This window comes from Hermetia illucens, chromosome 3 (genome assembly GCF_905115235.1).
Source record: "Hermetia illucens chromosome 3, iHerIll2.2.curated.20191125, whole genome shotgun sequence".
NCBI lineage: Eukaryota > Metazoa > Arthropoda > Insecta > Diptera > Stratiomyidae > Hermetia > Hermetia illucens.
Window position 1 is genome coordinate 41,385,941 of NC_051851.1, and position 24,829 is coordinate 41,410,769.

The following is a 24,829-nucleotide window of genomic DNA, read 5'->3' on the forward strand; positions in this document are numbered from 1 at the left end:
GCCTCCTTCAACCTTCAAAAGAACTATATGGGGCAGAACATTGCCAAACCGTCCAACCAGGTGAACTCTAAACTGGTATGAGACTGCCTTGAAAGACTGAACACGCTTGGCTCGAACAATAAGGTCTATATACTCTGCGTTGTAGGCCGTTGGATTAGAAGGTAATAAGGTAACGGTCGAACTGATCAGGAAGGGAGTAGGAGCGGAACCCTTTGGTGAAACTGGAAACGGGTTTATGGCTCCGACATTGAAAAATGAATAGGAACGGTTGAGGGACCTATCTACCAGGAATAAAGGTCCAAGCTGCTCAAGGGGGAGACGAACCCAAACGCTCATAGGATTATTCAAACCTCACCAAGAAAAGCCTCGCCATGATAGTGGGAATACTCACTGGCCAATGCCGACTAAACCATACGGACACTGTCTGCAGGTTCTGTGCGGAGGGCGACGAAACCTGCATGCATGTTCTGGGACAGTGTCCGGCACTTGTTCAATCTGAGTGGAGATACCTGGAAGAATATTTAACACCAGATGCTAAATTGAAATGCTTGTAAGTAGGGAATATATTAAAATTTCTATCAGTTATAGGCTTGCTTGACATGCTACAGCTAATAGGTACACAATAACCAGTAAAAGGGTCACAGTATGTAGTTCTTCTAGAATGACGTGCGCTTTCTCTTAACAGAGTTTACTTATATGTAATATTTTTCATAAATGCGACATAAATAAAACTAAAAAATTGGCAAATTTTGTCCGTTCAATTCCACCGTGCTATACCACACCAAAGGGGAATGGAACCCGTATAAATCCGCCAACACCTAAATACAGCTCCACTGAAGTATCTGTCTCATGATTGCTCAACGGACTGCTAGCCGGGTTCTCGTTATTGATTACTTTCATATAATGGTAAAAATAGCATCATTATCCGCCACAGCCTCGCAAAGGACGGCCATAAAACTTTCGTGTGGAGAACATTAACGTGCAAGAGGTACTTCAGTACGATTCTGAGTCCTATAACATCCGGTGAAGTTCTACCTCTTGTGGAGGATATGACAAACTACCGTACAATGCGGGACTGTTCCTTTGATGCTACTTCTACTCATTCGTAAATACTGGAAATGACAAATCTATCCCACTGAGTGGCACAAAGGGATGATCGTTAAGATTTCGTATAAACGTTATTTATCTATCTATTCTATTCTATCTTATTTATCTATTCTTTTTATCTATTACTATCGTATAAAGGTTACTTATCTACAACCTGCTATCGCAAAGATATTAGCTAAAATTATTTTGGAACCTGGATATTCCGGTATTGACCACATTAACATTCTTGAGGTCATTATGGAGTTTAAATCTCTGCTCCACTCCGTCATGAATATTAAAAAAGTTTACGACATCATACACAGGGAGTATGTCTGGATTGGGATATGCAGGAGGGGAAGTTGTTATCAGGGCGGCATATGGTGGTGTAAAATGTCATGTATTGCATGGAGGTAAAATATCAGAGAAGTTTAACATCCGAAGCTGTATCAATAAGGTAATCTGTAGTGTTGCGTTGCGCTACCATTGTTGGGTTAGGATTATGCCTGATTAGAGAAATACCGATGTTGGACCTAGTTTGATTTGAAGAGTCAATTGAGTTGACGCCATTATTCGAAGTTTTACCGGAGCAGTCTGAAGCGGGCAGAAATGGAGGATTTGGCCGGTAAAAGTTTCAACTTTCGCTGGAGCTTGGGCGGGTGCAGACACCTCAATGACTGACGAAACACTGTCGTCCAATGAAGCAGTAGAAAGGAATTGGGGGTCAGAAGAGGCTCTCAGTGGCTGCCGAATAGAAGAGACCATATTGTCTGCCTATTTGATGTTGGCGAAATAGCTGAATAGCATTTAAGTGTCATGCCACAATAAGCGGTCCAGCGGTTAATAATATTTTGTGAAAAAAGGAACGCAACCGATATTATTTCTCCTTGTTATCGGTGACGTCCTTCATGCTGTCTTGTTTGGAGGATGAGGAGGAATTGAATGGCCTATGGTATCTTTCCTTAAGCGTCTCGAATACGCTGATGACATGTGGCTCTGGATTTGAAACGAGGGGGAAGTAGAATTGGACTGAAGATAAACACCAACAAAACTATGAGAAGATAAACACCAACAAACTATGAGTGCATGATCAAAACGCGTGGCGTCCGTTGTGACGCCTGCGAGCGCAAGTTGCGCATCCAATTGGCAGAGCCACGCCGCTGGATTACGCCGCCAAAAGGGGGGCACCCTGGCTGCGACTACCGCCACAGGGAAATCGCGCCTCCCGCGGTTTTTTCTTCACGAGACATGTGGCGCTAGTGAGCGAAATGGAGACGAATCACGGGAGCGGAACCAGACGACCGAAGCGGAGAAAGAAGAAAGGAAAGGAGTGAAACTACGCCCCCCGTCGCAACAAAACCACCCCAGCTACACAGAGAACGACTCAGAGTGTCGTTTAGTGATGACGGATATCTTGAGTGATGTTGTGGAAAAGCCGTGGCGGGAATCCTCATCGGATTCTTCTCGTATCCGGTGCATTCAATGAAGGCAACGAATCTCAGCTTTTCGTCCTAATCGAGCTCAGAATTCAGAATGAGTTCACGGCCAAATTCATTCCACAGCGCGTTTTCGTCCAACTTCCCGGTAGCCTGGACACTTAATTTAGTTCGGAAAATGTGGCAGTTTTCGATGAGTGTAACGGTCTTGCGACTTTGGTCATACTCAAGGAGTTTCTCGGCGTGGAGGCACTGTACCAGTTTCAGCTCTAAACCAATATTTTTGTAAGCCTCCTTGGGATTGTTACTCTCGACTGGTTTCTTACTGAAATTCCGGTTGTGGTCTTGGCAAACAATGTAGAGTGGCTGAACGCGACATTAATTCGCAGTCTCGTGGCAAATTAACCTTGACAGCATTTTGAATACGTTCACTTTTCTGCTGGGTCACCATCTTAGCACTTTTGCACTTACTTTATATTTTCGGGGAGTGAAAAGCACTTTTTAGAAACAGTTTACGAGGTTTAGCTGCATAAGAACGACCAATTCGACGAACCAACACGCACGCTCTGCAAATGTCGTAGACTACATCCGCAATTGCTGGCGGTCAGAACAAGAAGGAAGCGGAAGTGCAACGCGTCGGCTTCGTGCCAAGCCACCAGCTGTATCGGTGGCAGTTCAGTGCATCGGCGGAAGTGTTCTCATCACCGACAATGCAGTTGGTGGTTCTTGCCTCCGATGTGCCGCAATACCCTGTTAATATATAGGAGTAGCACATGGAAAGTGAGTCCCATTGTTATTCAAAAGCCCGAAGCTTTTGTTTACGTTGTACCATCGGATCACACTGGGTTGACACTATCTGGAAAGGAACTTGGTCGGCACACAGGCTTAGCGCTCGTACGCTATGTGATCGGAAGATGGATGGCAGTGGAAAGGTTACACATTAAGCAACGGCGACAATTGCAACGTGGGTTTCGTCATGCAGTGGAATGGTCGACGATTGGGTCGCCCTAAGGGTACTTGACGCAGAAAAGTAGAGGATATTGTGCAAGCTTCTCGGGAAGCCGTGTGGGGTGCTGGAGGGCAACTCACGTAACCGCAAACAATGGCGCGTTGGTATGTGTATGCGGTAGTTCCACGGGTGAAGAGTCTTCACAATTATACCGACATATCAGTTCTGCCTGAACAGTCCACAATTAACCTGTAATCGGAACGTGGATGGAAGTTTAGATTTCATGCGATCGGTGATCGATTGAAGAAGGATTGCGGTTAGAAATATGGCGATATATGGCAAAGCGGTACGCACGACAGAGGCCGTGCAGGCCTGAAACGCTGGTATCGCTGGTAAATATAGCTGAGTGGTTAATCATGGTTCAACTCTCACTGGTGACAGTGGAATTTGTGTCGTGATTTGACGTCGGATACCAGCAGACTGGTAAATCTGAGTAATAATCTCGGGCGAGCGCAACGCTGACCACATTACCTCCTACAGTGTACTACTGTAGTGAAACATTAGGGTCCGGAATGAAGTGCTCACTTCAAGGCACTGATCCAATATGGATTGTTACGCCCACAATTATTACTAAATATTTTTTATGAATACCCAACACAAAAATATCTCAAATTTGCGTCTTAATGTTTTTCGCAACCGGAGTAGAATTAATGCGGATTGTTCAGGGTGGACTTATAGGTATGCCTGATCGTGCATGGCCGACTTAATATTTAGAACTTTAAGGACGATTTACAGCGTCATGACAATTTTCTCAATTTAATCTAGAGTTCTCCCTTAATTTGCATATAATCTACATTTATTTGATACCGCCAATTTGAGGTGGCTACTTTTCAGACTAATCCAAGGTTTGCATCCGTTATTAGTATAGATGCTGAAACGGAGGATTTACCTGCTCTAGTCTCATCAAGGAGAAGGAACTTCAGCATAATCAATTAGGAAGGAAAGGCTCGACTGGCGTATTATTCTTAAGTGCTTCAGAGTGTTCCTGTTGACCGAAGAAAAGTGAACAAAGGATCAGCAACCACTCCATTTTCCAGCTTTATGTTCTAATAAACGTTTTACTGAAGATCCTTATAGATTTTTTCTTTGATTCATTTTTTATAAGGTTTTGTAACTCAGGTTTTATTTGTCATTCTCCTAACCCAAGAAGTATGTACGCAGGAGATTCAACTCCCAGGGCATTGTTCGAAATTTTATGGTGGGGAAAAATCATTGCGCTCCTTCGACCGGGAGGTTGGAATGGGGAAACACGTACAAGAGAGACATCTACGCGCCATTGATACCATCGATGACCAATATAGTAACCACATTGATCACGGGCCAGTTAGCTACCTCGTCCTTAGAGATACACAATAACATTCTATGCCACTTTGCGGCTGGATTTGCTTCTCCTGAATACAGCCTTACCCTATGAATGATTAAAACCATCTTTCGAGTGGAAACTCATGGTTTAGCTCAGTGGCTAGCGCAAATCATCAGCAGAAAGTAGACTTTGTCATCTTACTCGTTCTATAGATACCTAGGAATAAATTATCAACCATAGGCTGCGACAATCAGCCGTATGAGTACTACATAATTACGCAGAATACAATATATCATGACACTAAAATCTAAATCCTTGCATTTCGAATGTAAGCAAGAAAGAAAAGAAACTCTTTGGATGAAATGTGTATTCTAGGATACTGTGATACTGATACTGATTTAAGCTTGAATAACCAGTCAAAAGATTCAGAGAATATTTCGATTATATTCGATTTTAACATCCAGTCCACAGAAATATATTGGGGGTTAGAAGCAGTGAGGAGCAGATGAAAGGTAGAATACTCACCGTCGTAACATGTTGGTCCTGTGTATGAAGTCATATCACATTCGCATGCGTATGTATTCCACTGTTGCACACAAATTCCTCTATTTGCACATGCATTTTGACTACATTTTGTCGGTCCTTCACATCCTGAAACCACCAGTGAACTAGGTACCACCGCATCACTTGTTAACGTGGGTGACGTATCACCCAAATCCAGTGACGCAAGACATCCCTCGAATCCTGATCTCGATGAAATTGCTGACGGTAATTTAGCATACATATCCTTAAATACTCCACCAATATACAATATTCCGTTCAACTCGATATTCAAATTCCCGCCGGGCGCACTGAATACTTCAAGCGAATCGTCTACTTGCAGGATATGTGTTTTTGGGCCAGGCCTTCGTATGCTCACCGAATGCCATCTGTTGTCGTTCATATGTATCCTTGATTTGTCTCTCATTGTAATAGCACCATCCCCTAAATCGAACGTGTAGTGAATGTGTCCGTTGACCAATTCAATTGAAATGAAGTCATTTCTACGGCCGCCATTGTATAGAAGCAGTCCGTTAGCTTCGAGTGTTTTAAATCTAAAATCTATTGATATGCTCGTGTAGGCCTTGAGCATTGGCAGGCCAACATAGGAGTGTTTTGAACGAAAGGTGGCTGCATGATATGGATTCGGTGGTGGCGAGTTTACCCATCTTGCTGTTAATTTGAATGTGGTGGTGGGAAGAGCAGAGAGTTCAGGTCCTAGGGATTTTGCTATGTCGATATACCTTGAAAATAGAAGACGTGAGTTGAATTTAAATATGGTTCCTCCTGAAATTTCAGGTGAATATGAATTATATATGGAAGCCGATGGATGAAGTTAAAAAGTTTGTAGTCATAAATCATACCTGTGCCCATTAAAAACGAATCCTTGCATTTGTCCTACGAAATTTGGCATTGTCGATGTCATTTGAATCTCTTCTTCGGCATGGAACAGGCCACCCAAATGAATGCTTCGTATCTCCATAAGACTGTGTCGCGTCAGCACCACTTCAGCTGAAGTAAAATATTTAGATATTGTGCACTAACCAAAGCGAATAAACTAAAAGACATTTCTTTCTTTTTCAGGCAAGCAGAAAACGACAAATAGTTGTTTTGTTCTGAAGAATGTGGACTACAATTGCTCAATATATAGTTGCACAAATATCAAAATTCTTCTATTTATTAATCTAGATGTAATTTATAATTCGTATTGAGAATGGTAACCACTTCTTCTAAACAGATTGACTAAGAAAAAAATATATCATAAAAAGTGCCGCTTTACTTTCACGAGGTGATTTTATCAATAAGTTTCAGAAAGGGGTAAATCGAAAGCTTCAATTGCATTGGTTAGTATTTGAATTGGTAGTTCAAAATTAGCTTTTTCAAACTTAGATATTTATCTTTATTTACCCCTTCTGTTGCACGATTAACAGCTAATTTTTGCATTTTCGATTTCAGTGAAGTTAGTCTTATATTCTTGTTGTAGTAGATGAGTAAATAAAAATAGTTCGATGGATGTATTTACAAAAAACTAAAATGAGCAAGCAGTTTACATGCAACCATGCTGTTTAAAGTACCATAATGTGACCATGGTCCTTTCTATAACATGCCCCTTTTTGTGTTTTATTTTAATTTAGAAATTATTTTAATTTCTCAAAGGAAAAATTACCGATGGGCATAAGGCAAAAAGTACTTATATTGAAGATCTGATAATTCAATCCTTATAAGAAACCCATAGAAGGATGCTTTTGATGTTTTTATGCTTCTTATTTATTGTTCAAAAAATTATACAGATTGGACATAGCCCGGTGAAAAAAGATTACTTCCGATAAAGATGAATTGCAGAAAGTTAAATCTTCATACAAAGTCGGGGGATCGTAAAAAAAATAATGGTGGAAAAACGCGAAAACTATCCCAATTCTATAGACCGCATTACAATCCTTTGCAGTAAGTTAACTGTTAGTTTAAAAGATACAAAACAGCTAATTTGTATGAATTTAAAATATGGAGGATAGTAATTGTTTGTATTTAAATTCTTCGAAGAAGTAAGGTCCATGTGGAATCGATTCTCTGCTTTACTTGCAATCCAAAGAAATAGATTTTATAATTCTGCCGAGAAGAGAGAGCACCTAGGCAGCATATTCCCGTTTTTTTGCTGCTTAGCATCTTTTACCACCTCTGTTAACCTTATTTTAATTTAACTTTAGTGATCATCAACCTTTTTTTGTTGTTGTTTCTACCATGCATTCTATGTCCACCAGCGCTTGTTTCGGGCAATTGCAAAGAGTTGATGTATGTAATTATTGCTGCGAAAACAGTTGATATTGGGGAGATTTTTATTGTGGTTCTGTTTGGAGACTGGGTGGCGGAAAGTAGGGCTGAATGCTGTTTCTTTGTTCTTGTCGAGAAGTACGGTATTGATTGAAATGCTGCAACAATTCCCAATTAATTTAATGATTTTGTAGTGATAGGGAAATTGTCGTGGATTATGCCTTTTCCTAATTTAGTGTTTTTAGTTTCACGCTGGCGACATTTGAAGAAAAATAAGCCAGTGGAGTTTTGTTATTATCGAGTGTAGAGGAGTCTCATTTTTACCAGTTTGTCTTTTGAGAAACACTTCGGTTTTAAAAGCGCACCAAATATTCTATTTCAGATTTTACAATACTCGTCGCTATTATAATAATAATCGTTGGCGCAACAACCCATAATGGATCAGGGCCCTGAAGTGTGTTAGAGCACTTCATTCAAGACCGTAACGGTACACTACAGGAATACAGTACCCCATAGGAGGCAATGTGGTCAGCATTACGCTCGCCCGAGATTATTACCCTGATTTGAGTCAGGTACTCATTCACAGCTGAGTCGACTGGTATCCGACGTCAAATCACGATACAAATCTCACTGCCACAAGTGAGATTCGAACCGCAACCTTCCATACGACAGCCTTGTTCTCTAACCAGCTATCCAGACACAACGTCGGTATTGTCAAACAAAAATTATTAAGTGCAAGAAACAATTGAAATCAAGTGCGGAATAAAGTGGGGTCGCAATGAACACAGGTGCTGTTTGCATATTCTATTTTTTAGGGGAAGTCCGTTTAGACAATTATTTGCGAAATAATTGATTATTATGTTAGTGAGGAAAGAACGTCAAAATACACTAAAAATTCATATCACACGGTTCAACTCATTCTCCCGATTAGGGCTTGGGTAGGGCTGAAAACCCTATACGGAAAAGTGAAGTTATATAGCCTCGGACTGGATTGACTACATAATAACCGAGCCGGCAACGAAAACGAACGAACGATTTGCGCATTTTCTAATGGGACGTACGCTCCTTGTACAGATCGCTGCCCAGCAACTAGCCGATATCTTATTTCAATATAAGGTTTATGTAACAGCGTTGCAAGGGATGCGCTGGACAGGGTCTTAGAGATGAGTAACTACACCAAGGCTATATATTCTGCGTTTGCTGGGCAAATTTCGAAATAATAGCCTCATTAGCGTTCACGTCCTTACAGAGGAGACTGCAGAGTCGAAGAAGGATACCTTCTACGAGGAAGTAGAGTAGAACCTTGAAGTCTGCCGGATGATATCAAAATCATAGTTGGAGATTTTAACAGCCAAGTAGGGAGAGGCTCCGTATTCAGGCGATACGCCGGCTTACATAGCGATACCAATGATAATGGACTGCGGATTATTCCGTTAGCAATATCGCACGAAATGGTTGTTAGAAGTACCTGATATGCGCGAATTGCGGTCGACTGGCAATGAGGCATTATCTGTCCCCATACCACGCAGTGCAGCATTTATAGAGGCATCACGTTGCTGAGTACCATTTATAAGCTAGTCTCCGCTCTTTTGCTAGGTCCGATAGTCTCGTACGTCGGACTGGACGGATTATACAACGACGAATCCGGCAACGACAACGGAATAACCATTTGCGCATTTTCTCATGGAATGTGCGCTCCCTGTACAGAGATGAAGCTGATAAGCAGCTAGCCGATACCCTGTCCTACTATAGGGCTAATGTAACAGCGTTACAGGAGGTGCGTTGAACAGGGACCGGTTTCCTGGAGAAGAGCCACTACACCAGATATTATAGTGGCCATCCAGTAAAGCATGTGCTCAGAGTAGGTTCCTTAGTGAGCCAAAAAACGAAACCTGCTGTTATTGGCTTTGAAAACATAAGCGAACGGCTATGCACTGTGCGCTTGCGATGCAAGTTTAGAAATATAAACCTCATTAACGTTCACGCCCCTACAGAGGAGACTGCAGATTCGGAGATGGATACCTTCTACGAGGCAGTAGAACGAACCTTCGAAGCCTGTCCCAGATATGATATTAAAATCATACTTGGGGATTTTAACAGCCAAGTAGGGAAGGAACCTGTATTCAGGCGATACGTAGCCTCCCATAGCTTACACGAAAATACAAATGATAACGGACTGCGGATTATTCAATTAGCAGCGTCACACGAAATGGTTGTTGGAAGTACCTGGTTTGGGTGGAGAGCGGTCCACAAACATACGTGGGCCTCTCCAGACGGGACCACTTTCAACCAAATTGACCATGTGTTGATCGAACGCCGCCACCAGCCTTGATGAATGTCAGAACATATAGGGGGGCAATATAGATTCGGATCACTACCTCGTTGGCATGGTGCTCTGAACTCGAATAACAAAACCGCTTAGAATCCTCTCTGACAATCAGGTGAAAGTTAACACTGAAGCCATCCACAACACAGCCCTCTGCAACACCTATAAGAGGGAAATGGATGCCGCAATGACTGCAGTCAACAGATATCCTGGAGATGAAGCATAAACAAATGATCTTCACAATCACCTGCAGAACGTTATCATAAATATGGTTACAAACATACTTGGCCCCAGCCGCCAAAAGAGTCGGAACGGGTGGTCTGACGATGAATGTAAGCTAGCAACGGAACGGAAGAATGCTGCATATTCTCAGAGGATGCGGGTACGCGCGAAGACTTATCACGAACTCTGGCGAGCGGAGAAGCGACTTCACAGACGGAAACAGGAAGCCTGGGAGAACGAACAAGCCTGTGAACTCGAAAAGAATAGGGAGCAACGGCACCAGGCGCGGAAGTTTTACCAACAAGTCAGCAGGATGAAGCCTTACACACCTCGATGTTCATCCTGCCGAGACAAACAAGGAAATTTGATTTCCGACAGAATGAGCATATTGGAGCGATGGGTTGAGTACTTTGATGAACTACTGAACAATCAGAACATCGGCGAGTTGGAGGTCCCTCCAACTGAAGACGACGGACAAATACTGCCACCACCAAGTGTAGAACGGATGGATGGAATTACAGTCGAATTGGTTAAATATGGAGGCGACCAATTACACCAAGTAGTTCATTAACTTGTGCTCAAGGTGTTGAACAGCGAATCAATGCTGACGACTGGCAACAAGGCATTATCCGTCTCATATATAAAATTGGGATATTCCGCAGTGCAGTATTTATAGAGATATCACGTTGCTGAGTACGATCTATAAGATATTCTCCGCTATCTTGCTAGGCCAGATAGCCCCATACGCCCAGAACATCATTGGCCCATACCAAAGAGGCTTCACTCCAGGCAAATCAGCAACAGATCAGATTTTCTCTCTGCGGCAAGCGATGGAAAAACTGTTGGAATATAGACATCAGTTGCACCATCTTTTCAGCGACTTCAAAGCCGCCTGTGACAGCATAGCCAGGATAAAACTGTACACGGCCATGAGAGAATTCGGTATCTCGACGAAATTGATAAAATTGACTAGACTGACCCTGACTAATGTGCGAGGCCAGATAAAAGCAGCAGGGTCACTCCCAAGACTATTCAACGTCAACAACGGTCTACGACAAGGGGATGCCCTATCATGCGTCCTCTTTAACCTGGCCCTCGAGAAAGTGATCCGTGATGCTGAGGTAAATGCAAGGGATACGATCCTCTTTAAGTCCACCCAACCACTGGCCTATGTTGACGATATCGACATCATTGGAGAGAGCCACCCGAGGCGTACAAACTGCCTTCAACCAGATCGAGCAGGCGGCAGTTGGCGCGAGATCTTGGGCTGCACATCAATGAAGGTAAGACGAAGTATATGGTGGCAATGTCAGCACCAAAAACCGACCAAAAAACAACGTCAAACCGCACTGCTCAAACGGGAAGAATAAAGATAGGAGACTTCAACTTTGAGACCGTTGATAATTTCTCCTATCTAGGATCGAAAATCACAACCGATAACAGCTACGATGATGAAATCCGCGTACGGTTGTTGTCCGCCTACAGAGCCTATTTCAGCTTACAGGAGCTGTTCCGCTCGAAACGTCTCACCATAGAGTCAAAGCTCTTACTATACAACACAATGATCTTGCCAGTCCTCATGTATTCCTCGGAGACTTGGGTTTTTGGCAAGAAAAATTGCATTACATAACGACGAAATCTATGAGCGATACCATGACCGTCCGGTTGTGGATAAAATCCGGCTCAATGTGTTAGGGTGGGCAGGTCACTTAATCTGTATGGATGAGGATGATGCAGCCCGAAAAGTCTTTAAGGGCAATATCAACGATGGCATAGGTCAATACGGCCAGGAGCTTTTAGGGATATCGAATTGGTGGACCTCGGCGCAAAACCGGGATGTCTGGAGTTCCTTACTAAGGCAGGCCTGGACCGGATACCGGTTGTTGCGCCGCTGATTATTGACACAACTCGGGTGTTGTGTTTTCCTCGAAGGCGGTTTACTCGGAGGCGGTTTGCCCGGAGGCGACTTGCCCGAATGCGATTTGCCCGAAGGCTTTTTACCCGGAGGCATTATTTTCCCGGAGTCCTGGAGTTCCTTACTAAGGCAGGCCTGGACCGGATACCGGTTGTTGCGCCGCTGATTATTGACACAACTCGGGTGTTGTGTTTTCCTCGAAGGCGGTTTACTCGGAGGCGGTTTGCCCGGAGGCGACTTGCCCGAATGCGATTTGCCCGAAGGCTTTTTACCCGGAGGCATTATTTTCCCGGAGTTTCAGGTTCTCCATCGAAGAGCTCAGGGTTGCTCCTTCGCTCAGGGTTGGATCGTCATGATCAAAGTGCTGTTCATTTCTTTTGAGTTTTAGGTTTTTAATTTCTTCATAGTTGGCTACCATGGCTTGCAGTAACTGCAGATACAGCGATAAATAACTCTGCGGGGAGACCGTCAAGCCCACTGCTCTTCAGTGCAGTGCTTAAAGAAATGATTTTTGTTTTACTTGGAGGAACAGTCCGTATCCGCACGCTACGGTGATTAGCCATTTCATCCACAAGAGAAAGAATCTCACCGTATGTGATGCGGTTAAGAAAATTGGTGAAGTGTTCTTTCCACCTCTTCCATTGTTCGTCATCGTTTATGAGAAGTCGACGGATAACATCTTTCACGTCTTTTCGTCGAACTGTTAGGAACCTTATGGAAAACTATGTACATAAAATGGTGCATGGTGATTGTTTGAATTATGTATATTATATTTATTATGTAACAGCAAAAGTTTTTTATTAATTTTTTGGGGCAGGTGTTGAAAAATATTATGAAATATTAATTTAAGTATTCATGATGCATGTTATAAAAAGGACCAAAAGGATTCAAATATTTGGAAGGGAGAGTTTGGGAGAAGGAGGAAACGATGATGATGATGATTATGATTCTAATCTATTCTACTCAAAAATTCAATCCGAAAAACGATTTAAAAATGAAGACAAGGAAAATCTTCCTTTAAGACAAGACGATAAATCTCATAGCACAGCATAGTCAATTTTTTGGAAAAAATATGTTTTGAGAACCAATCACAAATTACAAATTTACCACCAATCAATCACTATATATCCAATTAGTTAAAAAATTTCCCATTTTTGTTATAAATCGCTCTGTTACAGAATTTTCAATTGCAGACACGCATGTGATTTCGCGTGGAAACTGTGCCTCTTTTCGTATTTACAGTGCATGGAAATTCATTAATTGGATGTTCGCTCCCATTGGGCAACTTCACCAATTATTTATTTATATGAAGCAAAGAGGCAGATACACAATTTATTTCGAATAATTGAATGAAATGTGCATTTATATTTCAAATGAAATAACGGTCGTTCCTCTTGATACTTGGAGAATTTGATTTATAATTTATGCAGTTACTCGACAGCAGATTTAATTGAATTTAAATGGCGACAAAGCGAATTATTTCAAAAATAGGAAATAAATATTACAAATTAGAATAATTCAAATGAAAGACCAAGTATTCAGGCAATATTTAAAAATAAAGAAAAAATAACCAAAAAATCTGTGCAATAAAATAGCGCCCTGACGCTCGCGCGTTTCATCACAATTTCTTTTCGTTTTTCATAACAAAATGTTACTTTCGATTACTGAAATCTGATTATTGTGATGAATTCAAAGTTCATGTCGCGTTCACGACCGGATTCGATACTTTGTAAGTGATACGTGTTTGTAAATATCTAAATCGTTTGACCCGAGGAAATATTTACTTCTTCCCTTATTCTCGCAAACAATTTAATCTGTCAGTTGAGTATAAAAAGATTTATTCACTTCACTTATTCTGTTTGAGTTTAAAAAAATACAATGTCTTTGACTGCATGACAATTTAGAAGAAACTAAATATGTACGGATTGTAAAACTTGAAATAATTCCTGAATTTTTTCGTTTAATAGAATCTCGCTTCAAAATATCTCGAACGGTAAGGAAACAAAATGTCTGAGGGGTTTCTTGATAAAAATATTGGGAATCAATGAAAATTAATATAAAATAGGGATTTCGTTTCATTACTTTACTGTTTAATTAGGGAAAGTAGACAGACAGAAAGATAGAAGAAGAGCAGATGGAGAATTAAGAAAACACATAAAGCGTAAATTACTGCGAATATCTAGCGAATTTGATAATATTTTACTGCAAATTACAGTTGGAAGGTATTTCGTGAATGTTTTGTTGTATCTGTGGTGTGTTGAGTGGAATAGCGGGCTGCTTGGTGCTTGGAAGTAGAATAGATACTCTAGCCCACGTGAAGGGAATGAGGGAAAATTAAGTCATAGTTACATTCAAAGAGCTACACCTCACTACATGGATTAAGATAGTGTTAAGGTTATGGAGGGCTTCAAAAATATCAGGAAAGTGTTTGCTCCCTGAGTCCTGAAAGGTTTTTCAACATAAGTGGGGTGACTTAGGGAAAATTGTTTGGAATGCATATTCTACGGCAGAACCTCATATAACCGAGAATTCGGGCGAGTACTACTAATTCTATTTAAAAGAGGTAAATACATATGTTGGTAAATGTTATGATTTCTGAGTGGAGTGTCTCGTAGGTATTTTGTAAAATCAAAGGGAAGTTTGGGGGTGAAGGCCAAGCCATCGAACTATGGTTAAATTTGTGTGACGAACTGGGAAATTTGTGTGAACATTGATCCTAGATGTGAAATCTAGCCTTCATCAATATAATAAACCAACGTGACAATTGATTTGTCATAGGGATTACGCACCATAATGCAACGTGAAACTACAGGACATTTGAAATATAACTCATTGATAGTGTTTTTGGGTTATGAAAGTTGGACTTGGAACTATGTTGTTACGTTTACAGTTTCTGTGTATATCAGGAACGGGAGATCAGTATGAGATTATCTCCGTCCTCGTGTCTTGTACTGGATAGCAGTTGAAATATGTATAACTATGTAGCATCAATACCAAATAAATCAACTTTGAAAATCAATGAAAATCACGACACTAAAATTTCGGAAATTTTACAAAACCGAAATAAAACTCAGCTCTCAATTTGATACCGTACTAATGATAATGATCAGAAAAAGAATGAAAAATATAAAAGAACAGGTCGCTCAAACAATTAGATATAATTTTTTACACGGACATATACATAGAGAAATAGAGAAAAAATTACATAGCTATGTAATTTTACTATGCTTAATGTTCAATTATCAAAAGCAAAGATATTGAGAATCAGAAGTATCTCTAGAAGCTTTGTTAGGTCAACTTTCTGACTGTATTTTATTTATACTTTGCTTTCTTTTCTTGGGAATGTTAAATATTTGTTTTCTTTTTATTTTATTTCGGCAATCTTTTTGCAATAAGATTTTAATCCGATTCGATTCTTTTCTGTTTACTCATAAAATTTTTCTTTGATTAGTTAAACGACACGTCACGACACGTATTAGGGCAAGTAAGTGCTGGTGATACATACGTAACATACCCCTGACGGGGGCGACCCCGTCGACTTGAAGACGCAAATTCGATGCACGACGAGAAAAACGTATTGTATGCCAGTTATTGTCGTTGAAAACACGGTTATCGGCCAGACCAACTAGGAGATTCTGAAATGAGAATTTGGGTTAGAGTGCAATCTAATAATTTGTATTTAAAAATCCGAGAAGCTAAAAGTCAAAGTCAAATCAACTAGAAGAAAAACCTTCAGCCGTGTCCTTTTATATAAAACAAGAATAAAATAAACTTCGGATGATGTTATGAAATTCATCTTGTGGAAACTATTTATAGTATTTGAATAAATAAAATAGTGTCTCCCAATAGGGATAGATGATGGGATTTTGGCAGGTAATGTTATTATTAATGTTTGACATTTCCTATCCAAAACGAATCTGTCCTCGAATTCAGCCAACGTCAAGGGTGAGTGGAGGAGCATAGGAGCTGTAGACGTATATGCCGTCTATTTTTAGCCATACGAACCCACTTGTGGACTGCCTCATATATTTCTGTATACCTTGGTCGCCCTACCTCTTTGATTGGCTACCCATACATTATTGTTAGGGTTTCTATAGTCTTCGTTTATTGTAGCCACTTAGACCTGTGTTTCGTCGGTGGTCTGCGAGAACAGGACTTGCGCGACCCTACAGGGATTGAGGTTGAATTGAATCAACCTCAATTTCTCAGTGCATTTAGCGCGTTTTTGAACTCGGGACTCTTGTGGCTTTCGGCAATATGTCCGATGTCCAGGATCTCCTTTCCATCACACAATCCCGAGCAATGTGACTTGTTTCACCACAACGTGTGTATTCTCTCGCTAGATGTCCGTACAAGTGACACGTGAAGCCTCTCTTCAATGAGATTTGCTCTCTAAGCTGACAGACTACCCGTTCAATACGGAGCTTCCCGACATCCAGCAGTTTGTGCGTTGCTTCTGCTGCAAGCCAGATGTTCGCCGTCTGTGTACCTCCATACGCCTTTCTAAAGCTTACAATGGATGCCTCCGGCAAGTTGTGCGGCTTGAACTGCTTCGCTAAGGCAGTACAGATTTCTGCCTTAGAACTGACCTCATGTAGGTCCTTGCACTGAATAGCGATCTTATGCTTTTCACTTCTCTGCTTTCCCTTTCCTCATTCTCTCCTTCTTCTTTTTTGTCTGCTTGAGCCCAATCTTAGTCCAACCGAAGTGTACTTTTTGAGGTATCGGTTCCTTGGGTGTTTTAGGCAGAAAGCGGGTGTTATGCCTTTTTGTTTTTTGGTAACCTGCTGATTCCTTGGATGTTCGTCTTTCTTTTCCCGAACCCTCTTTTTCCTCTAACCATCCGCGAGTATATGGTTGGGTATCATCTTGGTTGACAACGTCACCGTCGAAGGGGTAATTTTAGAGTTCTTCTTGAAATTATTCTCATTTTCTCGCGATTTGTTATATCGAACCCTGATGGGTTTCACCATATGCTTGATTGTTTGGTGCACATTGTGTTTATCTTTAATGATTTCCGACAACTCAACAATTTTCGCTGTAAGCAAAATCAAGGATGACTGTTCCAAATCGGGCTTCTGTTCCAAAGCCTCCATTCTTTTTTCCGCACATTTTCTGGCGGTGTTCCTTTGGCTCAGGTCCTTTTCGCCTTGGATTTTGGGGGAGATCTCACAATCGTTAAGTTTCTTCTAAATGGATCCCGGCATGAAAAAAACGGAGTGAGTCCTCCGGGGCCGAAGTTTTCCGGAGAACAGGTTTCCGAATAATTCTTGCCCTGGCGATGGATTATCTCTTCCAAGTCTTGGTGTTGTGTCGTCTACCTTTTCAACTCCAGCAGATTTTTTTTTGCATTTTATGTAGAATTATCTATCAAATTCTTTGTAACTTTTGTGAAATGCCTTAGAATCTGACTTCGTCGTTGAGGTTTGAAAGTTTGCAAAATTTTTTCAGAATGATGTCAAGGGAGGGTGTTTTATAATTGAAAATATTTGGATGTTTATTAGAAAACTTAGATTAATCCGTCCATACGAATCTTTACAAAATTTCTAGCAAATGACATTTCCTTCCATGGCAATTGATCCAACACAAAAAGGAAGCACTAGATTCTTTGTGGCTCCTTTTGAGTCCTGAGTTGATAGGAGTTTTAATTTGCTTACTCCGATCTTGCAGTTTAAAAAAAAAATTTAATACAACGCGTGCACTCAGTAAGGGAAGCAGATTCAATGCCTTAAAGCTCTCCTGGAGCCAACCAATCCTTGTTTGGCTCTTCAGGAGCCAAACCTATCGTGTACCAAGACCGTTCGTGGGTGGTGATAGCCACATCCTATACGAGGTGTACTTGCAATTATCAACAAAAGGCTACGGATCTATACCATTCCAGATTGTTATGGGAACCGTGCCTAATGTATAGTTTGAAGTCAGGGGTAACTGATATTTGGTCGCTTCAGTGATTAAGCTTGACCTTACAATGCTACGGGGGAATAACAGGGCAGATTTCCTAACCTTCATACTCTTGGGAACCAAATGATTACACAAGCTAAAAACTTAAAAAAATATATACAACCGGGACGTCTTACTGCACAAAAACTGGTTCACTAGGCGGAGGCACAGCTTCGCAATATTGAGAACTAGGTTGCTACACCAAAAAATTGAGAAATTAGGAAGTCGATCATTCCAGCCAAGCTCAACATTGGCATATTGCGAACAACGTAACCAATCAAGGTCCTTGATCAGGAGGTGGGAACCGGCAAAAGCACTTATTGAGACACGCCTCGGTGATGCAGGCGCTAAATGCAGTTTACTCTGTCTAAAAGGTCTATAGAAAGGGCTGGAAAGTCTACAAGACGAAGGTAAGAGCCCGGACGCTTATCGTTAGCTATGTTAGTGAAGAGCATTCGAATAACTGTACTGCCAAAAATTAGTTTTGGAATAAATACTCACTCTGGAACAAATGGAGCCAATGGCCATTGCATTTGCAATAATTGCGAGTTCTACGAGAGAAGGACGTGGTTCCTTCTCCCTGGCTGTAATACCAACGCCCATCATAAGATTTGGGAAAACAGAGACACCAATGGGTATAAGGCTCCTGAACAACAATGGGTATGAGGCTCCTGAGCAACAATGGGTATAAGGCTCCTGAACAACAACATGACTCATCTACAGGTGGCAGTGATATCAACAGCGAACTGGAACTAGAAACGAATCACGGTCACCATGGTCCTCGGAACTGGTAAGCACACTAGTATTTTTCGTCCACCTACAAAGGAACTGTAGGAGGTAAAGCTAGCTAAGCGGATATTTAGAAAGTTAGGTCTAGCCAGGTAAACTCTAAACTGGTGTTGGAATACTTACCTTAACGTACTGAATAAGCTCGTTTCGCCCAGTTAGGCCTGGATACTATTGATTCAAGGCCGTATTGGGTCAGAAGGCACTGAGGTTGTGGATGAGCTCGCCGGAGAAGGAGCTGGTACTCCGCAATTGAGACCAAAACCGTTTTGTTGAATCGAAAAGGGGTTCATGGCTATGGTACTGAAGGATGGAGAAGAACTGCTGAGGGAACTACATTGGGCGAACTAACCTGGAGCTTGACAGTCGAACCTACTCCCTCGGAAGATTGTTCAAACCTTACCGAGAAGAGCTTTAAGATCATAGTAAGAACACTCATTAGTTATTGCAGGCTAAATTATCACCTGTGAAAGCTAGGGATATTTGAAGATACTGTCTGGAGATTCTGCGAGAAGAGAACCGAAACCTCCATAGATGTTCTGGGGCATTGTGTGGAAATTGTGCAAAATAAGTTAAGACACCTGGGAGAATACTTTAGAGCTACAATATCTGGAAGAAGGGTGGAAATTAAAATGACTGCTGATTATAGACTTGAACGACATGCTATAGTTAATAGTATACCTATAACGGTTGAAGGGGCTCTGCAGATCTTTCAGGCAGCATTGAAACTTCCCCTGACACTATTATTATTATAGTGTCTGATACTTCAAGGTCCACTGAACAGGGTGACCGGAACGCAATAATCGTTCCGATAACTTAGTCTCCATGGGGTATTATTTATATTAGCAATTAGCTTTCCACTACAGAGTTTCTCGCCATGATTGATTAAAAGGCCGAGATCTCTCTTCGCGACGTCATATTTTACTAACTTCACATTTATTCCACTTTAGGATTTTATGCTGGGTCATAGAGAGAAACTTCAGACCAGAATGAAAATTATGTGGGCTCCCCTCCGAATCCGAATCTTATGTAAAACTTGTACAATTCTGATGACCTTAACCATCCTAATGTTCCATATACATTGCATACGACGGAATGCAGGGAATAGTTTCCACGAAAGACAGTATAGCGATGGCCGTTGGATATCTTGACCCACTGACAGTTGTGATGCAAAATTCTAGGTCAGAAACAATTTTCTTGTAATCAGTTTTTGAAAATCTCGAAACATTACGAAGGTTCAGGTAGTGTTTGCCTGTTATGAGATTCGGTTGGAAAATCTTTCCATTGGGGTCTTTGAAATGTCTTCCAACAAGGACCCGTGCTGTTGTACTTTCAAAATGATTGACAGAGTCCAAAGCCAACCCCTCAAACAGATGAAACTATTTCGCCAAGTGTCCTTGTCCTCTTGCGGGATTAGAGAGAGAACGTTCGTTCCCGAGGTGAAAACTATGAAATTGAGCATTCAATTTAATTTTGTTGATCATTGTGTTCCCGATTCCTCCCGATGGGTCTACTTTCAAACAATCTTTTCGATTTTCAGCTCTCGTTTTTCGAGGGGTTAATCGAATTTTGTCCTGGGAACGTGACTGAGTACCGATTTATTTTTTCTATATATAGTGAATGATTTTATTTTTCCGCCTGCACATCTTTTTGTCTAGAATATAGCCTTGGTTTTTTATTTTAAGAATAAAATTGCATTAGGTTCTCCTTGTGGAAGTAAACCTGACGAAGAAGACAGGAAAGAGCTAACTCCCTCCGAGCCCGAAGTTTTCCTAGGAGCACGGAATGGGAACTTTCCTGAAATAAAGAAATGATAGGTGGGCCCGCGCAATTTTCCTTTCCGAGCCTGGAATTTCTTTCTGCGGCTCGGTTCACTAACTGATATTTCAGGAGTAGCCATGGGTATTTTCCGCTAGTACTAATGAAGAGAAGGATAAATTTGCTACTAGTGATTGCCAGTAGTAAATATATTTTTAAGTAAGTAAATATATTATTATCTATTTATCTGACTCTTGATTTATTGGCAGGAAACCTGCGATCTGTCTTCAAGAGCAAAGAATTTAATTTATCTTAAATTATAGCGAAAGGTTCAACCAGCCAAATCAGAAGCAATACTAAAATTAATGTTTTTTTTTCAATTTTAAATCCATCAATCATTCTTATTGGGAAACCCTATACTTGAATAAGGTGTAAGAAGTAAGTATAGATACAACCTACAAAAAGCATTTTAATACCTGTGACCTTTCTCCCAATCGTACACTAGCGCGAATTCTGCCAGCTACCAAAGCAATTTCTAACCGGTTTGGTGATGTAGATTCCGCGCTAGTCAGCAGAAGAAGTCCTACAGGTCGTCCTGTTTTGAATCGCAGGACGAGTTCTTCTGTTTGAGTTTTGGTGCCTTGTCCGTTTGCTAACCAAATCGTCATATGTTGACTTCCGTTGAAAGCTAGGGTCGCCGAATCCCGCCCACACGTTGGTCCAGTATAGAGTGTAGCTGAGCAATCACAGATCGGTCGGTTCCATCCTTCTGAACAAGTGCCTCCATTCATGCAAGGTGAACTTGCGCAGACGTTTGATTGTACGTGACATGATGGTTTCACGGCACCTGAAATTAAAGATAGAAAGATATGTATAATAGAAATCCTCAAGTCAAGTGGAACTTTTAAATTTAATTAACTGAAATTAAAATTATATCGTTATTTTGACTTTTTTATCTAATATGCTTACGTGGACGAATATAACAGTCAAATATCAGCAAAGGTATGCATTCGCAGCGGACATAATGAAAAATGCTGATACTGATCCCTAATAAAAAGATCTACGTGGGAATATCGGTAAAATTTGAAAATCCAGAAAGGTAATTTCAAGTTCGAGTTGAAAAGATCCAGTAAATGGAAGAAGGAAGGGGAAGGAAAAATTTGAATATGAATTCTAATAAATCCTAATCATTGTAGGTTCGTTTAGTGTTTAGTGACCACTACTAATCCAGAGTAAAACCTATAGAAACCTTGATAGCAATCAATGGGTCACAGTTTCGACTGATTGAGTACTGTTATGGAGGTGCAAATCATGGAAGATTGTATAAGCGAAAATTTGCGGAGTATATATGCCTAGTTGTTCCACTTCTCTCACTTCGTCACAATTTGAGGACATTTTTGACACCCTTGTCTTCAACGGAAGAGGGCTAATTCCAACCTAATGCCAGCGACATAAACCATGGGCTTTAAGTGCTTTTGGATTGGTAGTGAAAGAAATACTCAACAAAAAGGGCACTCTGGCTTGGTTGTGGATTTGACATTTTTCCGCCTTATGCTTGCTTCTATCATGTTGGATGATCCTTCTTCATTTTCTCTAGAGTTGGAGTTTAATATTGGTCGTGGGTCTCACCAACTCTACGAGCAGTGCGTAACTCGTATTTCCAAAAGAGTTCTTTTAACTATTCCGAAACTTTCCAAATATGGCTAGTTTGGATAGGAGGTTCGTCGACTGCAAACTCGAAGGTATTGATTGCTTTCTCTCTGGCCTGATTTATCATCCAGGTGTCGCTGGCGAAGCACAGAATTTTTTCCGCTGAAATGCTCCTTGATATTCGGACACTGTATTTCTTGAGAAAGGCCTCAACATTTATAGCACCTTCAAACCACTTCCATTCCCTCCTCATTGGTGGCACATTGTTCCAGCAAATAGCTTGCCTGGAGTTCTTAAACGTATCACATGCGGTGAGGTTCACCTCTTGTAGATAAAATGGCTAGTCAACGTAATATGCGGATACAAAATATTTCTCCATGCAGAAGAGAAATCATTTCAGCCATTAATGCACTCAAACGGAGTAAATCCGCTGGACTTAACGGTCCGCCCACAGATGTTTTTATCGCTGAACCGGCAGTTACTGCAGATCTGCTGCTCCCATTCGTATGGAAATATTGGAAGTTCGAGATCTTCCTCAGAGTAAAGATTTCAAAAAAGGTACCCATTCTGAGCGTGACAATTGAAGGGATATCTACGTGCTCTATGCCGACGCAAAGATGATAGATAAAATAATGCCGGAATGTATCAAAGGGCATCTCGAAAGTTTGATCGACAGAGAGGAGGCTGGTTTCCGCTCCGTATCCTCTTGCATTGAGCACATCAACACCCTACGGATCATTTTGGAACAGTGCGCGGGATTTTCGCTTCACCTGCTCTTTATTGATTTTGAGGAGGCTTTCGATGGTGCGAAAAAGGAGTACATCTAGAATGCCCTACGCAGGAGCGACACATAAGTGCGTAAAATCTTACATGCTGCACCGAGGTAAAATCTCAGAAGATTTTGGAAACCAAAGAAGAGTTCCCCAGGGTTGTATATTGTGACCAATGTTATTTCTTCTTGTCATCAGTGACGTGACTTCATGCTGTTTTGTCCCGAGGACGCGCAGGAGTTCCATGGACTATAACATCTTCCCTCAAACCCCTCGAGTACGACGATGACATCTATTTCCTCTCTCATCGGGTCATCGACTTGGGCTTAACGGCTCTGGATTTAGAAAGAGAAACAAGTAAAATTGGAAGGCGTGGATCAATTTGCATATCTAGGAAGCGTGGTTTCTGCTGACTTTCGCGCCAAACTGGATGTTGTCCGACGCATAAACAGCGTTCGATCCGCTTTCGCTTCTTCGTCTAAAATCTAGAAATGGAGTTATCTTAACATCAATGTTAAGTGGAGACTATTCTGTGCAATTGTTTTTGGTGTGTGGTTATATGTAGCACGTTGAAAGTGACTCCCATTGTTACTCGAAAGCTCCAAGCTTTCGTCAATACTTGTCTCTGCCGTATAATCAAAATACGCTGGCCTCATACTATTCCAAACGAAGAACTTGTCGGCGCACAGGTATGGCATCCGTATGCATTGTGATCGGAAGACAGTAGTGGCAGTGTATAGGTCACATATTAAGGAGGGGCGGCAATTGCATTAATTGATATGCCATGCAGCGGAATCCACTCTGCCAAGATGGCCGACGGATGGGACATTCCGGGGGCACTTGAATAGAAAAGAGTCCTAGCATCCCATCAAGTCGGGGAAACGGAAGCACTTTCAGGTAATCGCGAATGATGGTATATATGTGTAATTGACGCGGAATATCTTACCAAGGAGTAAATGGGGTTGATTTCTTAGATGTTCCTTCTCCTTTGAAGTGGGTCCTTGTGTTATGTTTTGTGTGTTATGGGTTCTTTGTGGTATTGTTTTTATGCAGCGTTTTTTTTCAACCCTTCTTGGTTCATGTCTTTAAACCAGGTTCTAGGGACGATGAATATTCCTAACTATCTCGGCATAAATGTCGACAATTATTTGGCAGAGTACGTTGTCTCTGTGTGCTGTCTCTGAGCACGTTGCCTCTATGTGTAGTACACTGGCTTACGTAGTGTGTTCGCATTATGAAACATTGTGTGCAAGGATTTCTTGGCGGAACAAATGGCGAGGGTACATTACGGGAAGTTTAACTTTACACCAGATCAAGATGAAGGATCTACGAGTTCATACAGAAACTTGACGTGAAATATTACACTACACTCTATATCGCTTTCATCCGTTTGGAGAAAATGTTTGATGATGCGCTCTTCTGTTATGTCCAGTGACAACGGCCACTGCTTGGATAATTCAAACATTAAAATTTGAAGTTTAGCTGGTACATTAGAACTGCTCTGCGTCTCTGACGATGCTCACAAAGCGAGGGGCTTTTCCGGCACTTTTCTTCGTTTTCACCAAGAGGGCTGAATATCTTACTCCTGATATCTAATGCTGCTTCGTATACTCGATGTCACCCTTACCTCTCACAGCCAAGCTGCTTTCGAGAAACTCATTCTAATTTGGGCTGATCGCTTAATAGCACGGAACCCCCTAAATCTGAAGTATGTAATGGCGACTAGCCTAGAATTGAGCGGCCACTGATGCTCCCAGTCGGTAAAATAAAGTGTCTGATAAGTATAATTCCGAAATACTGTCTAAAATTTGGAAGGAAATATA

The 24,829-nt window shown here is 41.3% G+C and overlaps 1 protein-coding gene across 4 annotated transcripts in view; it reads right to left on the bottom strand.

The window, feature by feature from the left end:
- The window catches only part of LOC119650608 (neurexin-1), a 371,754-nt gene that overhangs the window by 46,829 nt on the left and 300,096 nt on the right, over window positions 1-24,829 (bottom strand). For 3 of the 4 annotated variants that reach the window (XM_038053478.1, XM_038053477.1, XM_038053475.1), the window contains 4 exons: window positions 21,063-21,433; window positions 15,608-15,737; window positions 6,235-6,382; window positions 5,357-6,114 (listed from right to left, as the gene is read on the bottom strand). In XM_038053478.1, the coding sequence (XP_037909406.1) occupies window positions 5,357-6,114; window positions 6,235-6,382; window positions 15,608-15,737; window positions 21,063-21,433 (1,407 nt within the window). The remainder of the gene's footprint in view (window positions 1-5,356; window positions 6,115-6,234; window positions 6,383-15,607; window positions 15,738-21,062; window positions 21,434-24,829) is intronic. The other variant, XM_038053476.1, reaches the window with a different exon arrangement.